We start from the raw sequence: 14,406 nt of genomic DNA, 5'->3' as shown, positions 1-14,406 counted from the left end.
AGAAGAAGAAATCAAAGCTATCAATAATCAAATGAAAAAAACTCTCTAAATCACCATTGATTAGAGAAATGTCCATTAAAACTATTCTGAGTCACCCACTTCACAATCATCAGATTAGCTAATATGATAGAAAAGGAATATGACAAATACTGGTGCAGATGTAGAAAAATTGGAACAGGGTTGGTGGAGTTATAAATTGGTCCAACCATTTCGGAGAATAATTTGTAACTACATCCAAGGGACTACAAACTCTTTGACCCAGCAATATCCCTGGTTGTTCTGAATCCCAAAGAGATCAAAGAAAAGTGAAAATGATCTATTTGTACAAAAAATATTTATAGCAGCTCTTTTTGTGGTGGCAAAGAATTGGAAATTGAGGGGATGCCCATCAACCGGGGTATGGCAAAAAATGATGAGCAGGATGATTTTAGAAAAAACCTGGAAAGACTTACATGAACTGATGCAAAGTGAAGTAAGCAGAACCAGGAGAACATTGGACACAGTAACAGCAATATTTTATGAAGATCTTTATTTTTGAAAGACTAAGCTACTCTGATCAACACAAAAATCCAAGACAATTCTGAAGGACTTATGATGAAAAAAGCTATCCACCTCCAGAGAGAGAACTGTTGAACTCTGAGTACAAACTGGAGTATAATTTTTTTCCACTTCATTTCTCTTGCTTTGTTTTTGGTGACATGGTTAATATGAAAACATATTTTGCATGATTTCATATGTATAATTGACATGATTTTGCTTACCTTCTCTATGTGTAGGGGAGGGGCTGGAGGGAGAGAAAGAATTTGTAACTCAAAAGTTTTTTAAATGAATGTTAAAAATAAATTAATTAAAATTAAAAATAATCATAGCAATAGCTACTATTTACATAGTGCTTTAAGGTTTGCGGCAGTTGGAGTGATAGGCCTGGAGTCAAGAAAATTTGTTTTCCTGAGTTCAAATCTGGCCTCAGACACTTCATAGATGTGTGACCCTGGGCAAGTCACTTAACCCTATTTGCCTCAGTTTCCTCATCTATAAAATGAGCTGGAGAAGGAAATGGCAAACCACTCCAGTATCTTTGCCAAGAAAACCCCAAAGGGGTGACAAAGAGGTAGACATGACTAAAACAACTAAACAATAAAAACAAGTTTTGCAAAGCACTGAAAAAATATTATCTAATTTTATCCTCTCAACAATCCTGGGAAATAGGTGTTATTATTTTCCACATTTTACATATGAGGAAACTAAGGCAAACAGAAGTTAAATGACTTTCCCACTGTTAGAGGGCTAGTAAGTGTTTGAAATTCAATTTGAACTCATCTTCCAGGTCTAATGTTCTATCTACTTATTGCACCACCTAGCTATAGTGCTCTGAAAGGGCCATGTATACATTTCAGCTATTTCTATTATTGTTGCTATTTTATGAAACTATAAAATTCATTCATTCTATTCATTCATCCATTATCATACAACATTGTTAGGTGGATGGAGAATTAGGAAGATCTGGGTTTAAATACTGCTTCTGGTTAGCTCATAAGCTCATAATGAGCTAGTCACTTAAACTCGGTTATCTCATGTGTAAAATGGGAATAATAATGCTGGTAATACCTATACCACAGGGTTATTGGGAGGGTCAAATGAGATAAAGTATGCAAAGTACTTTTGAAACCTTAAAATGCTATATAAATGTCAGTCTTTGCTATGATTATTATTACAAAATACTAGGCTAAATCCTAGAGTAATGGACTAACCAGCTGCTAGTAATATGAGTTACACTGATTTGAGCTACTCCAATTTGTGCTTAAAAAAAATTAAGATATCTTCTATTTCTCACTGTTCCTTTCTGATTCAAGCCTGCAGAGCAATAGATGGATTTTGAGAATGCAAAATCTATTTGTTTTGGTTAGTTTGGGGGTGATGGAGGGAATGGAGAGAGGGAATGGGATTATCATACAGAATAGTACTTCCATTAGTCTGAGTGATCAGAAGCCATTAGAAAAATTATTAGAAATATTAGAAAAATATTAGAAAAATATTCCATTTGACAGCAGGTAGGGGCAGAGTGATCTTTTTCTCCCCCAAATATAAAATTCCCTCTTTTTCTCCTTTTCTTTATTTTCCTTCCTATTTAATGTCTCCCTGCCCCAGGTTGAAACCAGTTAGTAATCATCCTCTGTCATCAGAATTTTGGGAAGAAGAGCAGGAAATTAAAGAGTAAAAAGGAAAAAAAATCACCGTAACTGCTGATTGCCCTTCCAAGTTTTGTTATTGTGTCCTAAATATTCAAGACAATTGATTCTACTAGATAAGAACAGCTTCATAAGTAGGAAGGGTAGGTGGTCATTCATCAAGTGAGATTTGAAAGATTCTTAGCAGTGCTCCTGACCTCAAATATTTCTCAATATTTGTCACAGTGCTGAAAATTCCATCATTTAACTTACAGCTTTTGTATAATTAATAATAATAATAGTTAACATTTACATGGTGCTTAAGGTTTGCAAAACAGACAACTCTCTTCAAACACATATGCCTCTGGGAAAAGTAGCACTTTTGGTAAATATTCTAGCCTTTATTAATGGAGGAGGAAAGAATGTTGATATTGACATTGAAAGACACGTAAGTATGGGCATCAGCACTTACTAGCTGAGTGACTTTGGCAGATCACTTAATTTCTCTATCTCTCAGCTTACTTCTCTGTAAAATGGGGATAATAACATCAACCATCTCAAAGAATTCTTGTGAGCAATGTGTTTTGCCAGTCTTAAAACATTATATAAATGTGTTGATATTATTAATCCATGTGGAACTGAAATGGAAAATTCTCTGTCATTGGGAATATTCAAAAACTGGTTGGGAGGCCACTTGTTAGAGACATTGTAGGAAGGATTCATGCGTGGACAGGGGATTGGCCATAATGACCTTGAAAATCCCTTCCAATCCTGAAATTCTATATAGTCCTCTAATCCAGTAATTCACTATTCCCCAAACGTATCTTTGGTATTCAGAGACCTTGTATAGACACCCACCCATACCCCTTCTCTGTGCTTATTTAAGCTCTTTGTTGTTGTTCAGTCAGGTGCAACTCTTCATGACCCTGTGGGGTTTTCTTGGCAAAGATACTGGAGTGGTTTGCCATTTCTTTCTTTAATCTTATGCAGGGGGGTTTCGGAGGGGTGGGGAGGTTAAGTGACTTGCCCAGGGTCACAGAGCTACTAAGTGTCTGAGGTCAGATTTGAACTCTAGTCTTTCTGACTCCAGGACCAGTGCTCTATCCATTAGGCCCCCTAGCTGCCTTCCTCCATTCTTCCATCAAGTCCCAGCTTCCTCTCCAAAATTTAACACAGTCCACTGTGATTCTACCTTCTCTGGACTTTTATACCACTTACTACCTGTGCCGATCATTAGCAATGATTATACATGGCCTTACTACCGTAAAGTTTCAAGTGTGCCTATGTTCTCATCCCAACAAGATTGCAAATTCCTTGAGGGCATGGGACAGGTCTTAAAGTAGGATTCTGTTTTGTCCCCCTTCCTTTCACCCTCAAGTAATACCTTATTCATAGTTGTTGTTGTCTTTGTTTAGTAATTTTCAGACCCCTTTGGGGGTTTTCTTGGGAAAGATACTAAAGTGGTTTGCCATTTCCTTCTCCAGCTCATTTTACAGATGGGGAAACTGAGGCAAACAGGGTCAAGTGACTTGCCCAGGGTCACACAGCTAGGAAGTGTCTGAGGTAACATTTGAACTCAGGTTTTCCTGATTCCAGACCAGGCCCTCTGTCCACCGGGCCATATAACTTCCCCTAATAGATCTCTATAGTAAATCTCTATAAAATTTTGTTGTGAATTGTGACAACTAGCTGAGGACAACAGCCTATAGGAATAGAACACAAGATAGACGCCTTGGGCTGAAGGGAGAGGATACCATGGGAAAGCAAGAAGATTTTGAAAGGGAGGTGGGACCTCGGGATGACTCCACTCTTTGTGATTTAAAGTTTGCTAAGAGCTTTATATGTGACATCTCATCGGATCCTCAGGTAGATGCTATTGCTATCCCCATTTTATAGATGAAGAGATTGAGGCTGTTAGAGGTTAAGTGATGCCCAGGGTCATATAACTAGTAAGCATCTGAGGCAGGATTCCAGTTTCTGTCTTCTTGTCTCTAAAGCCAGCCCACTATCCACTATGACACCTAGCTGTCTAATTAAAAATTCAGCTCTGAGAAGCATGAGCCCCCCGCCCCATCCCCACCCCAGGCCACTAGGCTATCACTAAAGAGGCAACTTGCTTAGCGGCCTGAAAGGAAAAACCATTGCTTCTAAGGCTATCTAACTAACAAGTGTGGAGGAGAGGAGGTCCTGGGAGGAGCAGGTTCAGTACTCATGCTGATCAGGCTGCAGTGAAATGCTTCTCCAGCACACCCCAGAGTGAAGTGCATTTCACATAACGGTTAAGACAAGAAGGTGTTTATTAGCTCTTTAGTCTCCATCACTTTAGAGCACGCTACTGAAAATTAAGGCAGCAACATCAGTGTCACCCAAGGGGATACGAGAAGCAGCTATTTGGGAACAGTAACGGCGCCATTTAGTGATGATTTATATGTGGAGGCAAAGCGAATTCGATAGAGGATGGCAGGGTGTGGGCTGCAAACACCAAATGGAAGTATTAAGGTGGATGTTGCAAGAACTGCTTTTCTTTTTTTTTTTTTGCTTTTTGACTAGGCAATGGGGTTAAGTGACTTGTCCCAGGTGACACAGCTAGTAAGTGTCATGTGTCTGAGGCTGGATTTGAACTCAGGTCCTCCTGACTCCAAGGCCAGAGCTCTATTCACCGAACCACCTAGCTGCCCCCCCTTCTTTTTTTCTGGAAGGAAAATATTGTTTGCACAGCCCCTGAAGATGCTACACCAGGTTGAGGTTTTTTGGGGGGAAGAAATTAAGAAGCTAGGATTGACTAACATTCAAGCAGCACCATTCTCTTCTCTTGTAATCTTTGTTCTATTCTGTTAGTTTGGATTTATCAGCTTGGCAAAGTGGGCATGACATCTAAAATGTCAAGGCTGTAACTACCAGGGCTTTTGTGGGATTCTTTTTAAGGTACAGAAAAACCTCCTGTCCACATCTGGCAGTTGGAAAGGCATTCTCCATCTCCTCCTCATCATACCTACTGGAAAAAAGTCTGGGAGAAAGTTGGAAATGTGAGAATGTATTAATCCATGGAATTTATTTATTTGAGTCCCTCAAGGATCTATTATTTTCTTTGTATAGGTATTTTTTCCACTCATGCAGGTTACAAATGTGCCTATGTTTTTAGTAGACAGTCTCTATGAGTTGCTAAACTCTAGAACAAAACAAAATCATTATTGCCTAATTGTCAACTCTCAAAGTTTCTCTGGGTTCAGCTATTCATGGTCACTCCCAATCACTACCCCAAGCCTCTCCAGTCTTCTAGATCTGCCAAAGATTCTGATACTTTAATACAGCCTCAGATAACCCCCATGTGGGGAGGTGTGAGGGATTGTCTGATGTTGGCTACGTGCCACGTGAGGGTTGTGGCAAGATGGGGCAGGGACAAGATATTAGGAAGTAACCGGAGCTCACGCTCCCGAGGCAGGGGGCTGTGCCACGTGGGAGTGGGACGGCAGAGAATGAGCTCCCCTTGTCTAGTCCTCTCTCTAGGTGCAGCGCTAACCCCAGACGTCTCCTTCCAGTATCCGGGCCTAGCTTCCTTTGTCATGTCCTCTCCCTTTGTGCAGTGCTAACCCCAGACGCCTCCTTCCAGTATCTAGGCCTAGTTTCCTTTGTCACGTCCTCTCCCTTGGTGCAGTAACCTGAGACATCCCATTCCGGTATCTGATCCTACAATCAGTCACTAGTAGGCAGGCTGAGGAGGAGGGGCTAGGAAGGTATATAAGGGGCAGTAGGGATCGGAGCTTGCTCTCTTGCTCCTGCTCTTGCTTTCCTGCTTGGCCTTGCTGTGATGGTCTCTGAATAAAGTTCGAGAGCTTGCACCTCCCAATCGGCTCGTCTCTGTGTTTATCCGGGTGGGCTCCGAGGACTGGTGAGTATGACCCTGGCAGCCTGCTCCTGTTAGAAGGAGAGTGCACGGCCTGACCGGCACAGGGAGGGATGGTCTTCTCCTTACCACGGTGAGGCACTGAAGCAGGATGTCAGTGCAGAAAGTAGTACAAGGTTATTCACTGAAATAGCTTCTTCCTCTCTCCCCATGAACCTCCCCCCACCTTTTCTGGTTAAAGATAATCCTTCAGGTTGTCTTTGTTCTCTTTTATCTGGCGAACATCTGGGGAACCTTCCTCTGTCCCAGATATTTGAGGCCCTTTGGTACAGATTCAGTGTGGAAGAACTGGATGGTGAAAATTGTCAGAGGAGGCATAAAGCCAATAAACCAAGAAAGCCATCCAGGGATTAAGGGGTTCTTGGAGTAAGGCCTTGGAGTTTTTAACTCTCTGCCTAGACAGGATGAGGCAGGTACAAGGGAGAGATGTTTTCCTAATTGTTTTCCAGGCCTTCAGTTTGAAGGTATGGACCAGATTTGTAAGACACAATCTAAATCATTGAGAAGAAGGATTCTTTCATTCATTATATTCGTATCCTCAGCACCAAGCATGGTGTCTGATACATAGTACATGCTTAATAAATGCTTATTTATTGATTAATCACCAGATTATAGAAAATCAGAGTGTGAAAAGCCCTCAGGGGTCACCTAGTCTAACTTACCCTTTAATAGGCATCTCTTCTCCAACAGTTAGTCACCCAGCCTCTGCCTAACGACCTTCAGTAAAGGGAAGCCCAGTGGTGTTCTGGACCCAACTTCTACACCCTCAATACTACAAATCAGGACTTGATTTGCTGTTTTGTTGGTTGTCTAGACTTAAGGAAATGATGACGTAAGTGTTAATAATGCAGATTAAACTTTAAAATGTAACATGCATGCATCTTTCCAGACCATTAAACATTTAAGTCAACTGTTAAACATTTATTAGCACACCCCTCAGGGAACTCACCGCCTTCTGATTTCCTAATTTCCTTAATTTTAAATTTTCCTAATTTCCTAATTAATAGAGGAAAGTGACTAGAATTAAGGGAGGTTAGGAAAGAAGGAATTTTTGTTAAGGTTGAAAGGAAGTCAGGGAAGGAAATAGGTGTCATTGAGGAGAAAGAGCATGGGAGACTACCAGAGAAAATTCTGAGAACTGAGAGGTGGAGTCTTCTTAGTGGAATAGCCAGGAGACCAATGTCACTGGATCAAAGAGTGAGGAGTAAGGTGTAAGAAGATTGGAAAGATAGGACAGTGCTGGGTTTTGAAGGACTTTGGATGCCAATCAGAAGATTTTGCATCTGATCCTGGAGGCAATAGGGAGCCATTGACATTTATTAAGTAGGGAGGTGATATGGTCAGATCTGCCTTTTAGAAAAACCACCTTGTTGGATGTTTGGAAGTTTTCTACATCATGCCTAAAACTGTCTCTTTTCATCACTCACCTACTGATAGAGCTTCTGCCCTGTAGGGCCAAGCAGAAAAAGTCTAAACTGTTTTCTAGAGGACAATCCTTCAAATACCTGAAGAGAACTATCAATTCCCCTACTAAGTCTTCTCCAGTCCAAACATTCCCAATTGATTTACCTGATCTTCCCATCCTGGCTGCCCTCCTATGGATGCTCTTTAACTTGTCAATGTCCTCCCCAAAATGTGGTGCCCAGAACTGAATACAATGCTCTAAATGTGGTTTGTCCAGGGCAAAATCATAGTAGGGCTAGCACTTCTCAAATTCTTTATGAGAACCTCTTGATGCAAATAAGATTTTTAAGGGATTTTTTGAAATACGTTTGAGGTTTTTATACATTTGATCTTCAAAGTTCTTTTTATCCCAAACCTGAAAATACAGTGAGGTAAAGCAAGTGACTTCTCAAGTGCATTTCAGTTCTAGAATCATAGATGGGTCTTCATGGCCCCATTTTGTAGATGAAGAAGCAAAACTGTATAGAGGTTTAACTGACTTAGTCAATTGACAAGTCGATAGACTGACTTGAGGTCATACAAACAGTAAGGTGCAGAACTGGGATTTGAACTCAACTCCTATGACTCTAAATCCAGTTAATATTACTCCTCTCCTGTCATTCCAAGTATTACTTATTATTTTTTATTGTTATTATTATCATTATGTAGTACATTTTATCTCATATTTATATTAGGTTATATAATTACATGATACACAATTTAGTATTTTATAAATGATAACTATGATAACATTAATTATCTCTTTAATAAAAAAAGCATTTCTATAGTTTTTACTGTGTGCCAGAATCTGTGCTACAGAATTTACAAATATACTTTTCTTTTATCCTCATAACAAACCTCAGAGGTAGGTACAGTTATTGTCAATATATTATAATAGAAGAAATGGAGACAAATAGAGGTTAATCGACTTGCTCAAGATTACACACCTACTAAGTGTCTGATGCTAGATTTTAATTGAGGTCTTCCTGACTCTAGACCCAGCACTAAGTCAATTATCAAAGTTGTCTGGTTCTTAAAAAAAGGAAAACAATAAAAACTAAAACAATAAAACAGCTGGTTCACAAAATGAAGATGCTTCTACCTCTGATTTATGAGCCAATTATTACTTATTATATATGAGGAAATGAAAGCATTGATAGACAAGTGCCTTAGAGCTATGTATAGAATCACAGAACTCCATCCTTAAATTTTGCTACCATGACTTCATTTTCTGGAGAGTCAAGTTAATCTCTTTGGAGTAATCATGAATCTCATTAAGGAATGCTTTGTATCATGTTAGGACATTTGATGAATTTATCACTACAGTAGTCACAAATAGAAGAATCTGAAGGGGTTCACCATTTATGACATCCCTCTTTCATTTGGACTATATGTAAGATATTTTCCATGATAGTGGAAAATATCATTGGTGAACGTATGACTTTTCTGTTATTAGCAACCAGATGGTCACAAAACAGTTATTATCTTTGTGGTTGCATTTATGAAGGAATCATAAATGATTTTATCATAAATATCATGTGAGACTTGTTGCTGGCAGACAGCCTAGAAGACTTAATTTTGCCCTGCTATATCAAATGCTATTTTGCCATAAAAAAACAATGAACAGAGAGGGATTTTGTATTCTCTGCACCTTTTAATCAGTCAGTTGTGTGACTGTTAAGATGTGGTTTACTGTGCAGAATGATTTCAAAAGCTTTCTCTAGTTTTCATCAAGGATAACTTGAATAAGCACATAAGATCATTCTCATAAAGATTTTTATGAAGAAAAAGTATACATATATGTATATATATTTAGTTTTTTATATCTTTTTGGTTGCCTTTTCTGAGTGAGAGTACTTAATTTTTCCCCCATTCTTCAAGAAGTTTCTCATAAAATGATCCCTAAGAGCTTTCAGGTTTGTGCTACCTTCAGCAAGTTTACACCTGGTCTGATCCAACTGTTCTTCCCAACCTAATTTTCCTAAGTGCTCTTTCTACTTTGTAAAGTACATTAAAGACCAATCATTCAAAAGAGAATATACTAATAATCCACATAGGAAAAACTAAGTAGATGAAAACCAACCTTTTCCCAAGGCTAGTCCATTGATCAAATAAACACAGAATCTGCACATGTGCATGTGCATGTGTGCGTACACACACACACACACACACAAATAGTGAATGAAAAAAATATTTATTAATTACTTACTTGGAAACTTTGAATTTCCAAGGAATCAAAGTGGCTAGTATTCCCAAAATCAATGGAAAGATGCATGGGATAATGCTTGAGGAGTGTGTTGGGCAGGGGATGGGGAGGAGGTATATTCCTACTGTCTATCACTGTAGATCCTGAGCCCTCACCTCGTTGCTTTCCATATGCACAAAATCAGTCAGTCACAGTGATACTATTGACTTTTGAGCATGAATCAATAACTGAGTAATAAGGCAAAAGTTACGATAATCATAATAATTATCCATTAAAAGGCAAAAGCAAAAATAATCACAATAACTGTATTTAAAGGGCCAAAGGAGGAAGGATCATAGCATTCACTCAAGAGTGGCAAAGGCTGGAATAATGAAAACATAGCAGTCCACCTAGAAACCTGAGTCACACTCTCTCACCAATGTAATGCATTGATGCAAATCTTGTCAGCTTTTGATCAGCTCCTATTAACCCTGATGCACACAATAGGGAAATTAATGCGCCATTGGCAACTCACAATTCTGGATGGCAGACCTTGATGTCTTGAGTTTTTTTAAAGAATAGTCAACACAACCCTATCACTTGTTGGGCAAAACCTTTCTGCTAACTCTTCCCCACTTGATCTTCACAGCTCTCCTATTGGACAAAGCTGATCCTTTGCTACTCTCAGGCAGTTGAAGCAGTGGCAAACTCTTTAACACAAAGCCATCCTTACCAGGATAGTGAGAAAGTGTTACAATTTTTCAGTCACAAAGAGCTCTTTTAGGCCAGAAGAGAACTGCCAGGTTCTCTAAGATCTGTTCTGAGGAGTTTCTCCCTATCAAACTGTATATGATGATAAAGCCACACTGCTTTCCCCCAGACTGCTCCTCAAATGGGGAAGGATTCTATTTTGTTCAATCAGTTTTCAGTCAATCCACACCTCTCCTCCCAGCAAAGCAGATGCAAAACCTGTCTTTCCCCTTCTGTTTTTCCCTCTCAAACCAGAGATGGAAATAAAGGGCAACACAAACTCTGAAAATCTACAAGCTTGTAGTGGCACTAGAGGGCAATCCTGACTTTCTCTAGCCAATTAGATCCCATTAAAGTCATGCCTCTTTTCCAGTCTAAAGGGTTCCCAGCCAAACAATTGCTAACCTATTAGCTCCTATATTCTGAATCCTGTGTCTTCTGTACCTGATTCCTCCAGAGCTCTGCCTTCTCTCCTGTTTCTAGCTTCATCAGTCATGTCCTACCCTATTCTTCTTCTCTGGCTTCTTTGTTGTTGTTCAGTTTTGAGTTGTGTCTAACTCTTTTTGACCCCATTTGGAACTTTCTTGGTAAAGATAGTGGAGTGGTTTGCCACTTCCTTCTCCAGTTCATTTTACAGATGAGGAAACTGAGACAAACAGATATTATATGATTTGCTCAGGGTCACACAGCTAGTGTCTGAGGCAGAATTTGAACTCAGCTCTTTCTGACTCTAGGCTTGTTGCTCTATCTGCTGTACTACCTACCTGCCCTGCTTACAATGCTCTGCCACCATCATTACTTTATACCAGATCCTCTTAGCACATTTAGGGGTGAGGGGGCTCAGAACAGTGCCTGTCTCTCCTCAATATTGTATCTGAGAGGCTTTGTTCCTTCCTTCTCAACCTAATTTTATCAGTTTTACTGATACAAGTGTCCTTTCCCTGCCCATTTCAGCAAACAAAGGTATCCCCACATGAAGGGGGCAATGTCTTGGATACAGATAAGGAATCTGAGGTTCAGAGAGGTTAAACAACTTGACAATTTGTCCAAGGTCACACAGGGTGTAAGTAGCAAAACCAGGATATAAACCAGCCCCTCTGACTCTTTCCATTCCATTCCACTTATTGTTTTTAGGTTTTTCCCAAATGTTGCCCTCATATTTTCCCTCAGTTCATTATTCTCATTAAAAAACAAATCCCCTAAAGCTTTACAGTCATCCTGGTAGCATCATAGATAGAAGTGCTGGACTTAGAATCAGTAAGATTCAAGTGCAAATTTTGCCTAGACATTTACTAGCTGTGTGGCCTAGAGTGAATCACAACCTTCCAGCCTCAGTTTTCTCATCTGTAAAAATGGAAATGCTAATAATATTGCCTCCCTCACAGGGTTGTAAAGATCAAATGAGATGATATTTGCAACCATATATCAGCTCTAAGCCATGATCTATTCCTTTCCCCTTCTCCACTGTAAAGCCACTGTCAGGTAAGAGTCAGAGAATGTTAGGAGTTGGAAGGGGCCTCAGAGGTCATCCACTAACATGCTCATTTTACAGGTGAGAACACTGAGGCCCATGTAATTAGGGGCAGAGCTGGGAGTCAAACCCAGGTCCTCTGCCCAAGATTATAGAGAGTTAGTGGTTTTTCCTCCTTTTCACTGCAAATTAAAAATTTATATAAATGGCACAGGTGTATAATTGAATGCATGTTCAGATTTTATGTAGATACACTCACTTCTTGCCTTTCTCAATTCTAGTAAATTTCAGTAAGCATCTCCAGCCAAGAAACATCTCTCCTGACCTGTCTCAACCCACAGGAGGGCCTCCTCCCATGAGAAAAACCCAGGATCACCCCTTGACACGGCTCCCTTCTTTTCCCTCCTACTTTCTCTTCTCTCCTTCCTCTTCTCCCCACCCCATAAGCAAAGTCAGGCACCAGAGGAAAGGAGGGTTGTGTTGAAGAGAGGGAGGAAGAGGGGAGGAGAGAAAGACAAAAGTGGGGAGAGGGTGGGAAGAGAAGGAGAGAAAGAAGGGGAGTGAGAAGGAACAGCTCAGTAGGGAGGAAAGAAAAAGGGGAAGGAAGATTCTGGGAGACCTTGCCCCACGCTCACACTGCACCGCGCAGGGGGCAGGATTGAGGCTGGGGACAGCCAAGGACCAGAGAGTCCCCGGAGGTGCCCCCGACTGGCTAAAGGGCCTGGGCTACTGTAGCTGCAGCCACTGCCCTGGAGTCCACGTGGGTGGCGGCTTCAGCAGCGGCAGCGACAAAGACTGCACAAGCTGGACTGGGAAGTGGGACGTGGTCCTGGGTGGGCACCTCTCCACCTTCCGAAGGGGAAGACAGGGCAAGGCAGGGCTAAAGCGCCTCGGCTGCCTGTAGGGAGCAAGGAAAGCCAGAGAAGGGCTAGGAAGAGGGGTGGGGGGATGAGAGAGGTTCGCTCTTGTCCCCTTTGCTGACCGGACCCCATGTTTCTGCTCCGGGATTACCAAGCTCTTTGGAAGAAGACAGCGGGGACTGGATCCCCTCTCTTCAGCTGATCCATACACCTCCATCCTCCCCGCATCCTCCAAATCTAGGATCCAGGCGTCTGAGGGAATGAGGAGATACACAGTGCTGGTCCCTGTTCTCCTAACCTGCTGGTGTCTGCTGCCGGTGTCTGTAAGTAACACTCTTCCCCCGAGGGGGCTTCAGGATTTAGGGGAGTAAGGGGGTGGGCAACATTCTCTCTTCCCTCTACAGCCCTCCCCGCCAAATGCTGGTTTCGCTCGATCAAGCTGTTATCAATTCTCTTACAGCAACCGAAGAGGGGGTGCGCCTACGCTGAGAGTTGTCAAAAAAAAGTTTAGAAAAAGGAAAAGCAAATCTATGGGGAGGGTTTGGGGGTCAGATTTCTATGGGAGAGATCTCTGGGGCAGCTGCCCGCCTGCTAGGGTGCTTGGCATCCCGGATACCCCAGATCCCCAGCTCCTTTGTGCATTACACATAGTCGACTGCAGGCTGGCTTGCTGTGCTCTTCATGCGCTACCTATCAGACAAACAAGTTCTCCCACGGAGCTCGCAGCCTACACAGGCAGATGTTTCGAACTAGAATGGCTCCAGTCTGGAGAGATGTTGGAACTCTAGGGCTTAGAAAGAACCTTTTCTTCCTTTCCACCAAAGTTTCCCCCCAACATCCTTCCCTTGCTAGAAATGGACTCTGGTTGTCTATTCTGAACCATTAATAAAACAATAAATAAATAAAAACAAATCCTGATCCTTTGAATGCTAGAGACGCGGCTACTAAATAAAACCCAAGCTGGAAGACTGGAGTTGACAATGACCTTTCGGCTTTCAGATGCAGAAATCAGGCTGGGCAGTCTTTAACACAGGTTTCAAACTTCAAAGAGCAGTAGCTTGTATTTGACTGAGTGACTACGTATCTATTCTCTGTCTCTAATCCCTACATCCACTCCCACCCCAACCCCTACTCAGCACATACATGCACAAACCCAACACTTTTCTGTTCCCAAGAAAAGAGAGGGGAAAGAAACCTCCAGAAGATCCTAAGTAAATTTCTTGTTAAGAAAAAAAAAAAAAAGTAAAATGAAAATACTTAAGCTGCCACAGCATGAAACTCTCCATTTCAAAGTAGAGGGATAAAAAAGATAAAGAAAAGTGTGGTGGATAGGTAAAGTCAGAAGAGAGAGAAATCAATCGATTCTTCTAGCTTGAACACTTTATTATTCGAAATATGATAATGAAAGGTAATGTGTCACAATGGCTAGAGAGCCTGTTCTCATCAGGAAGACCTGAGTTCAAGTCATCCCTTTGACCATACTAGCTGTGAGAACAAAAGACAAGTCATTTATTCTCTCACCGCCTTGTAAGTTTCTAAGACAAGTTGCAATCCAGCTGCTGAGTTCCAGATGAGGAAGGAATTTTCACACAGGTGAAACCACTGTCCAAACAAAAGGAAAGTTA

General features: G+C 41.1%; 1 protein-coding gene across 1 annotated transcript in view; it reads left to right on the top strand.

The window, feature by feature from the left end:
* The first annotated feature begins 13,040 nt into the window (after positions 1–13,040).
* The window catches only part of VIPR2 (vasoactive intestinal peptide receptor 2), a 144,730-nt gene continuing 143,364 nt past the window's right edge, over positions 13,041–14,406 (top strand). The window contains exon 1 of the mRNA XM_027841043.1: positions 13,041–13,104. Within this exon, the coding sequence (XP_027696844.1) occupies positions 13,042–13,104 (63 nt within the window). The 5' untranslated portion in view covers position 13,041. The remainder of the gene's footprint in view (positions 13,105–14,406) is intronic.

The sequence above is a fragment of the Vombatus ursinus genome, unplaced genomic scaffold, assembly GCF_900497805.2.
Source record: "Vombatus ursinus unplaced genomic scaffold, bare-nosed wombat genome assembly UNPS02014852.1, whole genome shotgun sequence".
Classification (NCBI taxonomy): Eukaryota; Metazoa; Chordata; class Mammalia; order Diprotodontia; family Vombatidae; genus Vombatus; species Vombatus ursinus.
This window is presented reverse-complemented; position numbering and strand designations above follow the sequence as displayed.